Source organism: Lepus europaeus, chromosome 21, assembly GCF_033115175.1.
Source record: "Lepus europaeus isolate LE1 chromosome 21, mLepTim1.pri, whole genome shotgun sequence".
Lineage (NCBI taxonomy): Eukaryota > Metazoa > Chordata > Mammalia > Lagomorpha > Leporidae > Lepus > Lepus europaeus.
This window is the reverse complement of record NC_084847.1, coordinates 52,945,095-52,959,020: the sequence shown is the minus strand read 5'-3', so window position 1 is coordinate 52,959,020 and position 13,926 is coordinate 52,945,095. Positions and strand designations below refer to the sequence as shown.

General features: G+C 59.5%; 1 protein-coding gene across 2 annotated transcripts; it reads right to left on the bottom strand.

Moving 5' to 3' along the window:
* Positions 1–2,235: 2,235 nt before the first annotated feature.
* IFT22 (intraflagellar transport 22) lies at positions 2,236–9,141 on the bottom strand. Of its 2 annotated transcripts, XM_062180479.1 has the most exons (6): positions 9,049–9,141; positions 7,441–7,517; positions 7,241–7,330; positions 4,834–5,036; positions 3,365–3,520; positions 2,236–2,479 (listed from the first exon to the last, which is right to left on the bottom strand). In XM_062180479.1, the coding sequence occupies exons 1-5, from the start codon at positions 9,085–9,087 to the stop codon at positions 3,372–3,374; spliced, it is 558 nt and encodes a 185-aa protein (XP_062036463.1). In that variant the 5' UTR covers positions 9,088–9,141; the 3' UTR covers positions 2,236–2,479; positions 3,365–3,371. The 2 variants fall into 2 exon arrangements, with proteins under 2 accessions (XP_062036463.1, XP_062036462.1); XM_062180478.1 differs by lacking the exon at positions 2,236–2,479 and having other exon boundaries at positions 3,176–3,520.
* Positions 9,142–13,926: the final 4,785 nt, after the last annotated feature.

Here is a 13,926-nt window from a genome sequence, read left to right as displayed (position 1 = left end):
ACAGGCCGCGAGCCCGGACTGCATGTCCCACAATGCTCCGGACAACGTCACTTCCGGCGGCGCCCCCCACGGAGTGCTGTTGCCATGGAGACCGGACCTGGGCCGTTGGGGCCCCCGAAGCCCGCGAACGGCAGAGTGGACGCCGGAGAAGAGAGCCAGAGGCGGGAGGAACGGGCACTCGGGCCGGAGGGCCGCCTTGAAGGAGCACGCCCCCTCCTGCTTACCTCTCTCGTGTCCCCCGACGCCCCCCGGGTAGAGCGGGCATCGCACGGCCCTCTGGGAAGCGCGCTCGGAGGATTCTGGGAAATGTAGTCACCCGCGGCGCTGACCAGGCACGCTGAGGCCACGGCCTTCGCGTCCACTCGCGCGCGCATTTTGCCCCCCGCCCCCGGAACTGTGACCCCCCTGGTGCCGTGGGCGACGGTGGAGCGGTGCCCGGCGCGCCGGCTTCCCGGGGAGCGGCGCTTGCTCTGCCTGGCGGGTGTCCGGTGTCCGGTGCTGATCAGCGGCTGGTGGGCCCGGGGCTGGTTCCCTCCCGGGCCGAGCTGTGTGTGCGGCCTCACCTGCCGGCTCCATCACCCGCTGATCGTGCACAGGTCGTTCCTCATGCATGCCTCATCCGTCAAGACCGCTGACAGCAGTTTTTAGATTTATTGATTTGAGAGGCAGAGTTACAGAGAGAGAGAGAGGTCTTCCATCCGCCGGTTCACTCCCCAAATGGCCATAATGACCGGAGCTGGGCTGATCCGGAGCCAGGAGCTTCGTCCAGGTCTCCCATGCGGGTGCAGGGGCCCAAGGACTTGGCCCATCTTCTGCTGCTTTCCAAGCCCATAGCAGAGAGGTGGATAGGAAGTGGCGCAGCCAGGACTTGAACCGGCGCCCATATGGGATGCTGGCACTGCAGCCGATGGCTTTACCCGCTACGCCACAGCGCCGGCCCCACACTTTTTTTTTTTTTTTTTAAATTCCGAGCTCGACTCACTGTTTCTTAACAGTTACACCCGCCCCGCCCCCCAAAAGGGCGACGCATTCCAAGCAGTCGGAGTCGCGCAGTAGCTGCAGCCCCGCGAGGGCCCGCGATGGTTTCCGGGAGTGGAAACCGGGTTCTGTGTGTCTACAGCACAGCTCAGGGAGGGCCGCGGCGGCCTCTCGCGAGTGCTCCCCGGAGCCTTTTAGAATCAGGGGGCGAAATCACGCGTGGCTGTGTGCACGTTCAGAACGTGTCCCAGGACTCCGCCAGGACTGTCGCTCGTGGGAGAACCGTGGAGCCTGGCCCGGCAGAGGAAGCCTCGGTGAAGCCATGCTGGCCGGCCGTCTTCCAAAGCGGGGTGTCCGCCCTGCGCGTTTCTTTGACGTCCTCGGTGGCGGCGTTTGAGACACGGGAGCCCGTGTTTCGTGCCTAGCGAAGGCGCGTGGTTCTTTGAGCACCGGCTGGGGCGGAGAAATCCGCGATTCTCGCGGTGAGGCCGGGCAGGCTGCAGGCGGGATCCGCGCCCCCTGTGCCTTACGTGCCCAAGAGCCTCAGCATTGTCGTCTGCTGGGCTCCAAGAAACGCGACGCCGGTTCTGTCGACAGCAAACCTGCAGACCCTCTCCCGGGAGCCTCTGCCCCCACCGGCGTTCAGATGGCCCTGCCGTCAGCGCCGTGGCCATCGTGGCTGTGGCCATCGTGGCCATAGCCATGGCTTCGGTGTCAGAGAGTGACCGCTCAGCCGTGGCCAACGGCGGAGTCCTCTGCTGATGGCACAAGGGCAGAGGTGTGGGCTCCGGCCCTCACCCCGGCCACAGCCTGCTGGGCCGGCTCAGGCTGCGCGGTCATTCTCCTCCTCCTCCGGGAAGACCTCAGGGGACGAGGGCTGCAGTGGCTGTCACCAGACACCTCGTCCTAATCCCAGGAAGCAGAGCTGCTAACGTGACGCTGTGCCTCGGGGACACAGAGACCCTCGGACGGCCAAGCCAGCCCGTGTGCCCACGCCGCCAGCCTCACAAAGCTCGGACTTGGGGCAAGGTGGCCGGCAGGATGGCCAGGGACAAGAGGCCAGGGAGGAGCTGGACGAGCTGCCATGGGCACAGCAGCGCCTACAGCACCGACACCCCAATGCCATCTTGGGGAGAAAGAAGAGGAAGGGGGTTGTAATCTTGGCTAAACTTTTATCCGAGACTGAACTAACCTGAAAACCTTATGCTCGTTTCTTGCCATCCCCACTATCTTTTTTTTTTTTTTTAAAGACTTATTTATTTGAAAGGCACAGTTACAGAGAGAGAGAGAGAGAGAGAGAGAGAGAGAGAGAGAGGTCTTCCATCCTCTGGTTCACTCCCCAAGACAACAGCCAGAGCTGTGCAGATCCGAAGGCAGGAGCCAGGAGCTTCTTCCAGGTCTCCCATGTGAGTGCAGGGCCCAAGGACTTGGGGCCATCTTCCACTGCTTTCCCAGGCCACAGCAGAGAGCTGGCACCAAGTGGACCAGCGGGGACTGAAACCTGTGCCCGTATGGGATGCTGGTGTCACAGGCAGCGGCTTTACCCAAAGCCTATGCCACAGCGCTGGCCACAGAAACTTGGTCTCTGGAGAGAAGGGGCTGATGCCCTGAGGTGGTGGGCTAGGTGTCCCGGGTGGGTTGGCTATGTCTGTCCCCGGGAGCTAGGCTACGTCTGTCCGGGGGGGGAGGGCTAGGCTACGTCTGTCCCGGGTGGGTAGGCTACGTCTGTCCCGGGGGGGCTAGGCTACGTCTGTCCTGGGTGGGTAGGCTACGTCTGTCCCGGGGGGGCTAGGCTACGTCTGTCCCGGGTGGGTAGGCTACGTCTGTCCGGGGGGGGGGGGGGGGGCTAGGCTACGTCTGTCCCGGGTGGGTAGGCTTCGTCTGTCCGGGGGGGGGCTAGGCTACGTCTGTCCCGGGTGGGTTGGCTATGTCTGTCCCGGGTGGGTTGGCTACGTCTGTCCCGGGGGGGCTAGGCTACGTCTGTCCCCAGGGGCTAGGCTACGTCTGTCCGGGGGGGGGGGGGGGCTAGGCTACGTCTGTCCCAGGGGGGCTAGGCTACGTCTGTCCCAGGTGGGTTGGCTACGTCTGTCCCGGGGGGGCTAGGCTACATCTGTCCCGGGCACGCTCTGCTGCGGATGCTCGCCCACCACTGGGTTTTCACTGAGTGAACCCGGATCAAGAACCGCATGCAAACCCGTATCCGTGGCCAGGCTCCCCCTCCGGAGCGCAGGCCCACGACTGTTATATTTGTCAGACATTACACGGGGTGGGGGCGGCGGGGCGGCCCGTTTCCCCTGGGCCGGGGAATCGGAATTCAGTGACTGACGGGACAATGTCAGACGGAGGCGAGGTGGCCGGGGCGGTCACGTGATGATGGACAGCTCGCCGGCCGGTCACGTGATGATGGACAGCTCCTCGCGGTCCCTGTTCTCGGACACCGAGCTGATGATGGTCTTCAGGTACTTGATGAACTCCGCCCGGGTCCCTTCCGGGTCCTCCTCGAGATTTGAGTGCACCAGCTTCAGCTTGCTCAAGGGCGGCGCTTGCCAAGGGAAACAGAGTCCTCGTGAGTCCCCAGCCGGCCAGTGTGGGGGAGACCCGGGAGCGCGGGGGGGGGGGGGGGGGGGGGGAGGGGGGGGGGTTGTGCCTAGAGCCGGGCGTCTCCACACTGCCCCCTGGCGGCAGGACGCAGACTGACCACACCGGCCTGGGCTTCTCCACACTGCCCCTGGCGGCAGGACGCAGACCGACACACTGGAAAGCTAGACTGTGCTCCGGGCGTCTCCACACTGCCCCCTGGTGGCAGGACGCAGACTGACCACACAGGCCTGGGCGTCTCCACACTGCCCCCTGGCGGCAGGGCGCAGACTGACACACCGGCCTGGGCGTCTCCACACTGCCCCCTGGCGGCAGGACGCAGACCGACACACTGGAAAGCTAGACTGTGCTCCGGGCTTCTCCGCACTGCCCCCTGGCGGCAGGGTGCAGACTGACACACCGGCCTGGGCGTCTCCACACTGCCCCCTGGCGGCAGGACGCAGACCGACACACTGGAAAGCTAGACTGTGCTCCGGGCTTCTCCACACTGCCCCCTGGCGGCAGGACGCAGACTGACACACTGGAAAGCTAGACTGTGCTCCGGGCGCCTCCACACTGCCCCCTGGCGGCAGGATGCAGACTGACACACTGGAAAAGCTAGACTGTGCTCCAGGCGTCTCCACACTGCCCCCTAGTGGCAGGACGCAGACTGACACACTGGAAAAGCTAGACTGCCCTCTGGTTTGCCAGGGCCACTGGCGCCTGTTGTGTGTGCGTCCTATGTGACCTGCAAAGCTCTTGTCAGGGAAGAGCGTCCTCTGCTGAGCCAATGGAGGCCACTGCAAAGTGTCCCCTCCTTTTAAGATTTACTTATTTAAGAGGTGGAGTTGGGGTGGGGGAGAGAAAGAGAGAGATCTTCCACCCACTGGTTCACTCCCCGGAATGGCTGCAATAGCCAGGGCGGAGCCAGGCCAAAGCCAGGAGCCAGGAGCTCCATCTGGGTCTGCTACACGGGGTGCAGGGGCCCAAGAGCTTGGGCCATTTCCCACTGCCTCCCTAAGTGCATCAGCAGGGAGCTGGATGCAAAGTGGAAGAGCTTGGACTCGAACTGGCACCCGTACGGGATGCCGGCTTCACCCTGCGCACCACTGCCTGCTTTCACGGTATCAGGCCTTGGTCATATCTCTTCCAAACGGGCAATTCCGGTTCGCATGGTGAGAAAAACCAGTGCTGGGGACACAGTAGGTGCTGCTGGTTTCCGTGACACCGGCAATGTCTAGGTGGCCCCCCCGCGCCCGCCCCGGCTGGCCTCCTCACCCAGGGGCAGGCTTCCCTTCTGGGCCGCAGAGCCCGGCTTGTGGTGTGCGATCAGCAGGCACTGCGTGTCCTGCAGGAGCTGCTGCTGCACGAAGCACGAATGCCACATCTCGATCTCCTGCAGGTGGCTCGGGACGTCGGCGTTGAAGACGATCACCACGCCCTGGGCGTCCTTCATCAGGGCCGGCCAGCAGGCCTCGAACCTGCCCGGGAAGCATCAGAGTAAAGGCCAGGACAGAGCGCGTGTGCGCACCCATCTGATGGCTCCCTCCAGGGGTGCCTGCAGTGGGGCTGGGCCGGGCTGCAGCTGGGAGCCGGGCAGTCAACCAGATCTCCCACATGGGTGGCAGGGACCCGGGTGCGTCACCGTCACCGGCTGCCTTCGCAGGAGCGTGTAAGCGGAAGCTGGGGTCAGGAGTGCAGCTGGGACGCGAACCATGGCTTTGAAAAGAACGCCCAAGGGGAATTAGCCGAGCTGTTAAGATGCCTGTTGGCAGTCAGGGCTGGGGCACAGGTGCACAGGCAGGTGGAGCTGCCGCTCGCGAGGTCGGCATCCCATCGCAGTGCCTGTTCGAGTCCCAGCTGCTCCACCTGCGATCCAGTTAATGCTCCTGGGAAAGCAGCAGACGATGGCCCACGTATGCGGGAAACCTGCATGGGGCTCTTGGCTCCGGCCTGGCCCAGCCCCAGCTCTTGCGGCCATTTGGGGAGTGAACCAGCAGGTGGAAGACCTCTCTCTCTCTCTCTCTCTCATTACTTCTCTGTGATCCAGCCTTTCAAATACATAAAATAAATCTTAAAAGACGGCCGAGCTGCCTCTTGGGGGACCTGGGTTCGATACCCGACGCCTGCTCCTGGTGCCAGTTTCCTGCTATCCCAGGCCCTGAGAGGCAGGGGCCATGGCCCAAGTAATTGGGTTCCTGCCCCCAACACGGGAGACCTGGGTTGAGTTCCAGGCTCCTGGCCTCAGCCCCTGCCCAGCCCTGGCCACTGTAAGTTTTTGGAAAGCAAACTCGCAGGGACCTCTCACTGTGTCTCTACCTCTCTCAAATAAATAACAAAAGGAGACCCCAGTAGTAATAACTGACCGATGGATTGACGCCATCTAACTGTCTCATAACCTACTCACTGAAGTTTATACAGCCAGCCCCCCTACAGGCGAGCAGGGCCTGGGGGCAGCTGGTTTTTTAAATAATTTTATTCACTTACTTTTTGGTTATTTGAAAGGCAGAGAGAGAGAGAGGCAGAGAAATGTCTTTTTTTATTTTTTATTTTTTTATTTTTTGACAGGCAGAGTGGACAGTGAGAGAGAGACAGAGAGAAAAGTCTTCCTTTTGCCGTTGGTTCACCCTCCAATGGCCGCTGCGGCCGGCACGCTGTGGCCGGCGCACCATGCTGATCCGATGGCAGGAGCCAGGTGCTTCTCCTGGTCTCCCATGGGGTGCAGGGCCCAAGTACTTGGGCCATCCTGCACTGTACTCCCGGGCCACAGCAGAGAGCTGGCCTGGAAGAGGGGCAACCGGGACAGGATCGGTGCCCCGACCGGGACTAGAACCCGGTGTGCCGGCGCCACAAGGTGGAGGATTAGCCTGTTGAGCCGCGGTGCCGGCCTAAGAGAAATGTCTTTCATCCACTGGTCACTCCCCAGATGCCTGCAACAGCCAGGGCGGAGCCAAGCTAAAGCCAGGATCCCAGAATCAGGCCAGGTCTCCCCCTTCGGTGGCGGGATGCAGCTGCTTGGGCCATCGGCCGCTGCCTCCCAGGGCGCTCGCTGCAGGAAGCCGGAGTCAGAAGCAGGGCTGGAGCTGGAGCCCAGGCGCTCTGGTGTGGGACGCAGCCACCCCGGGCAGCCTCCTGACCCCTGCACCGAAAGTCCACCCCTGACTTCCAATTCGTTCGCTCGTGCATTTTGATTTGTGTGAGGGCCGAGATACAGACACAGCCAGCCAGGCAGAGAGCGCTCCCATCTGGTTTGCTCCCTAAATGCAGCTTTATCCCCTTCACCGCAGTGCCAGCCCCTGAGAAATCCGTAAAAATAAATAAATAGGGGCCGGCACTATGGCACAGTGGGCTCAAGCCCTGGCCTGCAGCAACGGCATCCCATACGGGCGCCAGTTTGAGTCCTGGCTGCTCCACTTCCGATCCAGCTCTCTGCTATGGCCTGGGAAAGCAGTGGAAGATGGCCCAAGTCCTTGGGCCCCTGCACCCGCGTGGGAGACCCGGAAGAAGCTCCTGGATTCAGATCAGCTCAGCTCTGGCCGTTGTGGCCATTTGGGGAGTGAACCAGCGGACAGAAGACCTCTCTCTTTCTCTTTCTCTCTCTGTATCTACCTGCCTCTGTAACTTTGTCAAATAAATAAAATAAATCTTAAAAAAAAAAAAAAAAAGATACATAGAAGGCACATACTTTGTGTCACCGCCACAATCCCAGAGCTCGAATTCACAGCCCTCGCCTTGGCTGTTGCTGGTGAGCTGTGGGTCCTCAAACTCCACGATCCTGGAAATGCAAACCACAGTGCAGCAGCGCCTGCCTTAGAGCTGTGGTGGGAGAAGGAGGAGCAGGGTGGCAGTCGGGACCGCTCGGGAGGCGGGTGCTCCGGGGCTCACCTCACTCCCTGGGTTGGATTGTACTCGGCGATGTCAGAGGACTCCGTCAGGAAGTTGGCCAAGACTGTTTTCCCACTCTGCGAGAAGGGGAGGGGACACACGTGTGGAGAGCAGGAAAGCAAAGCATCATGGGGCCCCTCCCCGTTCCGGAGGGGGCACAGCCGGCCTGGAGCCAGGTGCGGTGGGAGACCGGCCTGGGTAGAGATGGCCAGGGCAGGGGGCTGTCCCTGTGGGTGGACCACACCGCATCAGCCCAGGTAGAGATGGCCAGGGCAGAGGGCTGTCCCTGTGGGTGGACCACACTGTCTTGCTTTATTATGGCGCACACAGTCTGGTGTGGGACCCAGACAACATGAGAACCCAGTGTGGGCTTGGCCACTGGGTGACTTCATTTATTTTTAAATTATTTACTTATTTTAAAGGTAGAGAGACAGACACACAGACAAACACAGAGAAATCTTCCATTTATTTACTGGTTCACTCCCCAGATGCCAGCAACAGCCGGAGATGAGCCAGGCCAGAGCCAGGAGCCCAGAACTCAATCTGGCTGTCCCCACCTGGGTGGCCGGGACGCATGCATGTGAGCCACTAGCAGCTGCCTCCCAGGGTGTACGTTAGCAGGGGGCCGGGTTGGAAGCAGACGGGCGCTTCTGATAGAAAATGCTGGCACAGCAGCGGCTTACCTCGCATTCCCAATACAGACCAGGCGAGGCCTGAGCGGAGGTGCAGTGGGGAAGGCCTGCTCTGCCCCCTGTGTCTGTACACAGTCTGCAGCCGGCACCAGGAGGCCCGCGGGGTTTCCAGGAGAGACTGCGCCTTGTACACCCGCACACCCTCCGATGGCTGAGTTAGCACGTTTCAGACACAACTCGCTGGGAACAAGACCCAGCTGCCGCAGGGCCCGAGAACCCAAGTCTGACAATGTCACCTCCAAAATACAGTTCTCCACGCGGGTCCCCCCCCCCCCAGACGGATTCCCAGAGAGGCTGGCCTGTGGAGCAGATTAAGCCACCACCTGCGACAGCGGCATCCCATAGGGGCGCTGGTTCAAGTCCTGGCCGCTCCGCTTCCGACCCAGCTCCCCACGGGTGCACCAGGAAGGCAGCGGAAGATGGCCCGAGTACTTGGACTCTTGCCACCCTCGTGGGGGATCTGGAAGAAGCTCCTGGCTCCTGGCTCCGGCTCGGAGCAGCCCTGGCCGTTGCGGCCATCTGGGGGAGTGAACCAGCGGATGGAAGACCTCTCTCTCTGTCTCTACCTCTCTCCGTAACTCTGTCTTTCAAATAAATTATTCAAGTACTCCTCTTCTATAGGTTTTTTTTTTTTTTTTTTGCATTTTCGCATTAATGAGTCTGAATTTTCCTGTGCCTGCTGCGTGGCACACACGCAGATCTAACGCCTGAGACCGACGAAGTCGGGCCCAGGCAAAGAGGCAGGAGCCCCAGGCCCCGGGCCCCACCGCGGGGTCACCAGCGGCAAGCGCAGGACTCAAGGCTAGGCCAGCGGTGCCAGCCACGGGAACCGGGTCCCCGCCTCCTGGGGGAGCCCCCGGAGCAAGGGGCGGCCCCGCGCTAGCCCAGGCCCGCGGCTCGCCGTTGCCGCTCTCACCTCGCAGGGCCCCACGAAGAGGATCTTGGCCTTCAGCATCCCGGCCGGCCGCCTCGGAGCCCACGGCGCGCCGCGGTCGGCAGGGCGAGCACAACCCGCCGCTCTGATTGGCTGGCTCGTTTCCAGGGCGACAGACCGCGCCCCCTCGCAGGGGCCGACGGGACTCGGTCACTTCCGGGCGGCCGGGGCGGAAGGTGGGCGGGCCAGGGCCGAGGAGAGGGCGGCCGGGAGCCGCCGAGTGGTGGCTGCGGGCCCAGCGCGCGGGCCGCAGAGGCAGGGCTGGGCGGTCCGCCTCCGCAGGGACGCCGAGCCGCGGCTGCTGGGCCCAGAGCGCTCCCGCAGGCCGCGGGGCCGGTGGTCTGGGCCCGGGCCTGCTCTGCAGCCCGGACATGGCGCCGGCCGCCCTGGGGGGGGCTGATCCCCGCAGAGAGGGCGGCAGGAACAGGACGAGGCTCCGGTGCTGGCGGAGCGGGCGTCTGGCGCCATCGCGGCGAAATCCGGCCCTTAGGGTCAGCCTTAAGTCGGGGAGCCCGGCCGCCCTTAGGGTCAGCCTTACGTGGGGAGCCCGGCCGCCCTTAGGGTCAGCCTTAAGTCGGGGAGCCCCGCCACCATAGGGTCAGCCTTAAGTCGGGGAGCCCGGCCGGCCTTAGGGTCAGCCTTAAGTCGGGGAGCCCGGCCGGCCTTAGGGTCAGCCTTAAGTCGGGGAGCCCGGCCGGGCCGGGTCCTGCGCTGTTTCAGCAAATGTCCGAGCACTGGCCTGCCTCGGCTCCCTTGCCCCCTCCCTCACCTCCAGCGCCCCCTCTGGGTCACTTCATTTGATAATCCACAATAAATGGCTGATAACCTAGGCTGTGTCTTCTGTATTTCTCTCCCTACCTTTTTTTTTTTTTTTTTTTTTTTTTTTTTGCATATCACACACATGATTTTGTACGCATGAAAAAATAAAAAAGCTTGAAAATCCAAGGAGCCTCAAAGAAATCGTTCCTGATAAAGCCCCACCACCACTTGTGTCTTGAAACGTGCCGTTTTTAGGTCTGGCTGGGGCTTTGGGAGAGCTGATGCGGGACCTGGGCAAGTGCTGGGGTCCGCAGGTGGATCTGCACTGCCCCCGGCCCCCAAGCTTCCAGTCCAGCTGGGGGGCCTCTCCAGCCTGGAGGGAGCACTTACCTTGTCAGATGCGTCCCTGTATCGTTTTAATTTGGGATGGAAACGGATTCTCCAGTTCTACCTGTGGGGGAATAGACACCAAGTCTATTCGGACAAGCTTTGCCTCTTCACCTGCCTGCGTGGGCTGGATGTGGTGTCCCCAAAGCTTGGTGTGCTGGAGACTTGGTAGCCAAGGTGTCTGTCTTAAGAGGTGATGGGACCTTTAAGAGGTGGGGCCTAGTGGAGGTGCCCTTGGCTGGTCTCTGGAGTGAGTTGAGTTCCTTGAGGGAGTGCGTTTTATAAAAATAGCAAGACTGAACCTCCTTGCTCTCAGGTTCCCTGTCCTGGCACGGGGTCACTGCCTGCACATCTCCCCCCCTCCCCAAATATTTACTTATTTGAAAGAATTACAGAGAGAGAGAGATCATCTATCCACTGGCTCACTCCCTAAATGGCCACACCAGCCAGGGCTGGGCCAGGCTGAAGCCAGGAGCCTGGAACTCCATCCAGGTCTCCCACGTGGGTGCAGGGGCCCAAGCACTTGGCTGCTTTCCCAGGCACATTAGCAGGGAGCTGGATCAGAAGTGGAGCAGCCGGGACTTGAACCGCAGGTGGTGGCTTAAGCCGCTGCACCCCAGTGCCAGCCCTGAGCATGGGTTTTATAACAAGAGCAAGGCTGGCCACTCCCTGCCCTGTGCGTCCTTGTCCTGCCGTGGTGGCTCTGCCTCCTGCCTGTGCTCCCACAATGATGCCATCGGCCACTCTGTGACGCGGCCAAGGGGGCCCTCGCCAGACCCAAGGAGATGCAAACACTCAGTCCTGGGCTTCAGCCTCCAAACTTGAACTGCGTTGACCTCTTTGTTGAGGAAGAACCCAGCTTTGGGTGTTTTGTTAGAGCAACAGAGAATGGACTGGTATGGGGCCCGTGCGGTGGCATAGCACGTAAAGCCGCCGCCCGCTGTGCCAGCATCCCATATGGGTGTGGGTTCTAGTCCCGGCTGCTCCACTTCTGATCCAGCTCTCTGCTAATGCACCTGGGAAAGCAGTGGAAAATGGTCCAAGTGTTTGGGCCCCTACACCTGTGCGGGAGACCCAGAAGAAGCTCCTGGCTCCTGGCTTCAGCCTGGCCCAGCTCCGGCCGTCGTGGCCATTTGGGGAGTGAACCAGCGGATGGATGAAAGACCTCTCTCTCTGCCTCTCTGTAACTCTCACTTTCAAATATAAATAAAAAGAAAGCAGACTGGTAGAGCGTTGCCGTTGCATTGGGTGGAGGCCCTGGTGCTATTCTGTCACACTGACGCCGCCGAGGGGCTTGTGTGCTCCACCCCCGAACAGCCCACGCCTACTCCGAAAGCTCTTGACGTGATTAGGGCCCGGCTCTAAGCCTGGAACTCAGTAAACACTCAATAAACGGCAGTTCCTTCTCCCCCCACCCCCGCACACAGACGCACACACGAACATCTACTCTATAAATATTTTACTTAATGAGTGTTCCCCGAGACTTGCCACGGGGTTTTAGATTCTGTTTCCAGGTGAGAGAAATAATAATACTAATACTAATAATAACAGTGAAATGACTTTACGTGTCTTGGCTAGATGCACTGTATCAATTTGGGATTATTATGATTGTAAATTATTGGCATTCTTTGCTTTATGACTTTCATTTTCATTGGAGGAGGTCGCCGGCCGACGGCTTAATGCCGGGCTTCGGCTCTGAAGGGAGCGATACGGCGCTGGCAGAACGAGGACTGGACAGACCCAGAGTCGTTTTTCTTCTGGTACTGCAAACTCCATGCAATAAAACCTCCACTTGAAAAATGTGAAGAAATAAGTTTGACATATTTCAAATCCTTTCTATAAATTGCTGAAAAGATTTAGTAGAACCGCCAGCCATAAAAATCTTTCATTTGCGTTGGCCCTCCGTGGTCCTGGTGATTGCACATGCTGTTTTTATTACCAAAGAATAAATTGTGGATTTCCTGCGACTCAAGGGAATAAAAAGGCCCTTCCATCACCTCCTGCTCACAGAACACGGATCTGAACACATGCGGCTCAGCGCTCCGGGATGGGCATTGTCGCAAGAATGGGTTGCAACCTGGAAGTCGTTTGTCCTCTGCGGATACTGGCATTCTTTGAAACAGAAAGCAAGGAAGCCAGCCAGCCGACCAGCTTCCTTCAGCCAGGGATGTGTTGTAGCAGCTTGGCTGAGGGCACAGCCAACGGGCCGGGCTGGGCCGGGCCGGGGAGCTCACCCCAAAGTGCCCGTTTCTGCATGGGGAGGGAGGCTCGCCCGACGTGGAGCAGGGCTGGGTGATGGGGCAGTGCCTGCAGGAGGAATGCTTTGGGAAATGATTGCTTTGCACCCAAAGCGTCCCAGCCACCTGAGCAGCCCATTCATCATCCTTAAGCTCATCCGAAGTCCCCTGGGACTCAGTCCAAAGCAGGGTGTTTCCTGCATCCCTCATCTTCAAAGCCCTTGGCCGCCGTGATCTGGAAGGGAAGATGGTTTTCCTCTCGCCGTGGGCAGGTCGGGACAGCGCGAGGCAGCACGACACAGGGCGGGGAGCAGGTTTCCCGTGCCTCCCCCACATCTGGCTGCCCCCGGAGAGGGCCAGGCTCTGTTGTGAACTCTGTCTTCTCCCTTTGAGTATTGTGGTGGACGTTTTGGGGATGGTAGGCTAGGTTCCCTAGTGCATCAGCCAAAGGTCCTTGTCCCTGGCTATAGTTCTGTCTAAATATTAGCAGTGTGACTTCGGGTCAGTCTAAGTTGGAACCTCTGTAGGACAGGAGTTATTTGCCTATTGTAGGTTTGTTGAGATGATAAAAGGAGATAATGTACATGAAGTTGCTTGACACCATAGCTAGATATTCATTCATTCAGGCAAAATAACCAACCAGCCATCAACTACACACTAATCCAACCATCACCTACCAACCTATGCGACCATCAACCACCCACTCAACCACCCACCAACCCAACTGTCAACCTACCACTTAACCACTTAACTATCAACCAGTCACCCACTCAACCACCCACCAACCCATCAACCTACCACTCAACTGCTTAACTATCAACCAGTCACCCACTCAACCACTCACCAACCCAACCATCAACCTACCAGTCAGCTGCTTAACTATCAACCAGTCACCCACTCAACTACCTACCAACCCAACCATCAACCTACCACACAACCACTTAACTATCAACCAGTCACCCACTCAACCACCCACCAACCCATCAACCTACCACTCAACTGCTTAACTATCAACCAACCAACCAATAACCACCCACCCACCCAACCATAAACCATCAACCACCCACCCAAACATCAACCAACCACCAAACCAAACTAAACAAAATGGTAGCAGCAACAGGAACAATGACTAAGAAATGCCGTGGCCCAGTTTGGTGGTCATCAGGGGCACTCTACAATAATCTGGTGGCTCCCTCAGCTATCACGGGGGCAACAGTGAAAGGCAGTGCTGGGAGAACAAGAAGTTTGGCTCAGCAGCCACAACCCTATTCAAAGCGTGGCTCCATCCATCCATTGCCAGATGGACGTCCTTGGACCAGTAAACTTCACCACTTCGTGCCTCATTTTTTAGGTCTGTAAAATGGCCACAATTATAACACCTGGGTTGTGAAGTCGTCGGTGAGAATGAACATGCTGAGTCAACCAATTTATTCAGTTAATTCCTAGCACCTAGAAAGGGGACCCCTTAAAGTTAGAT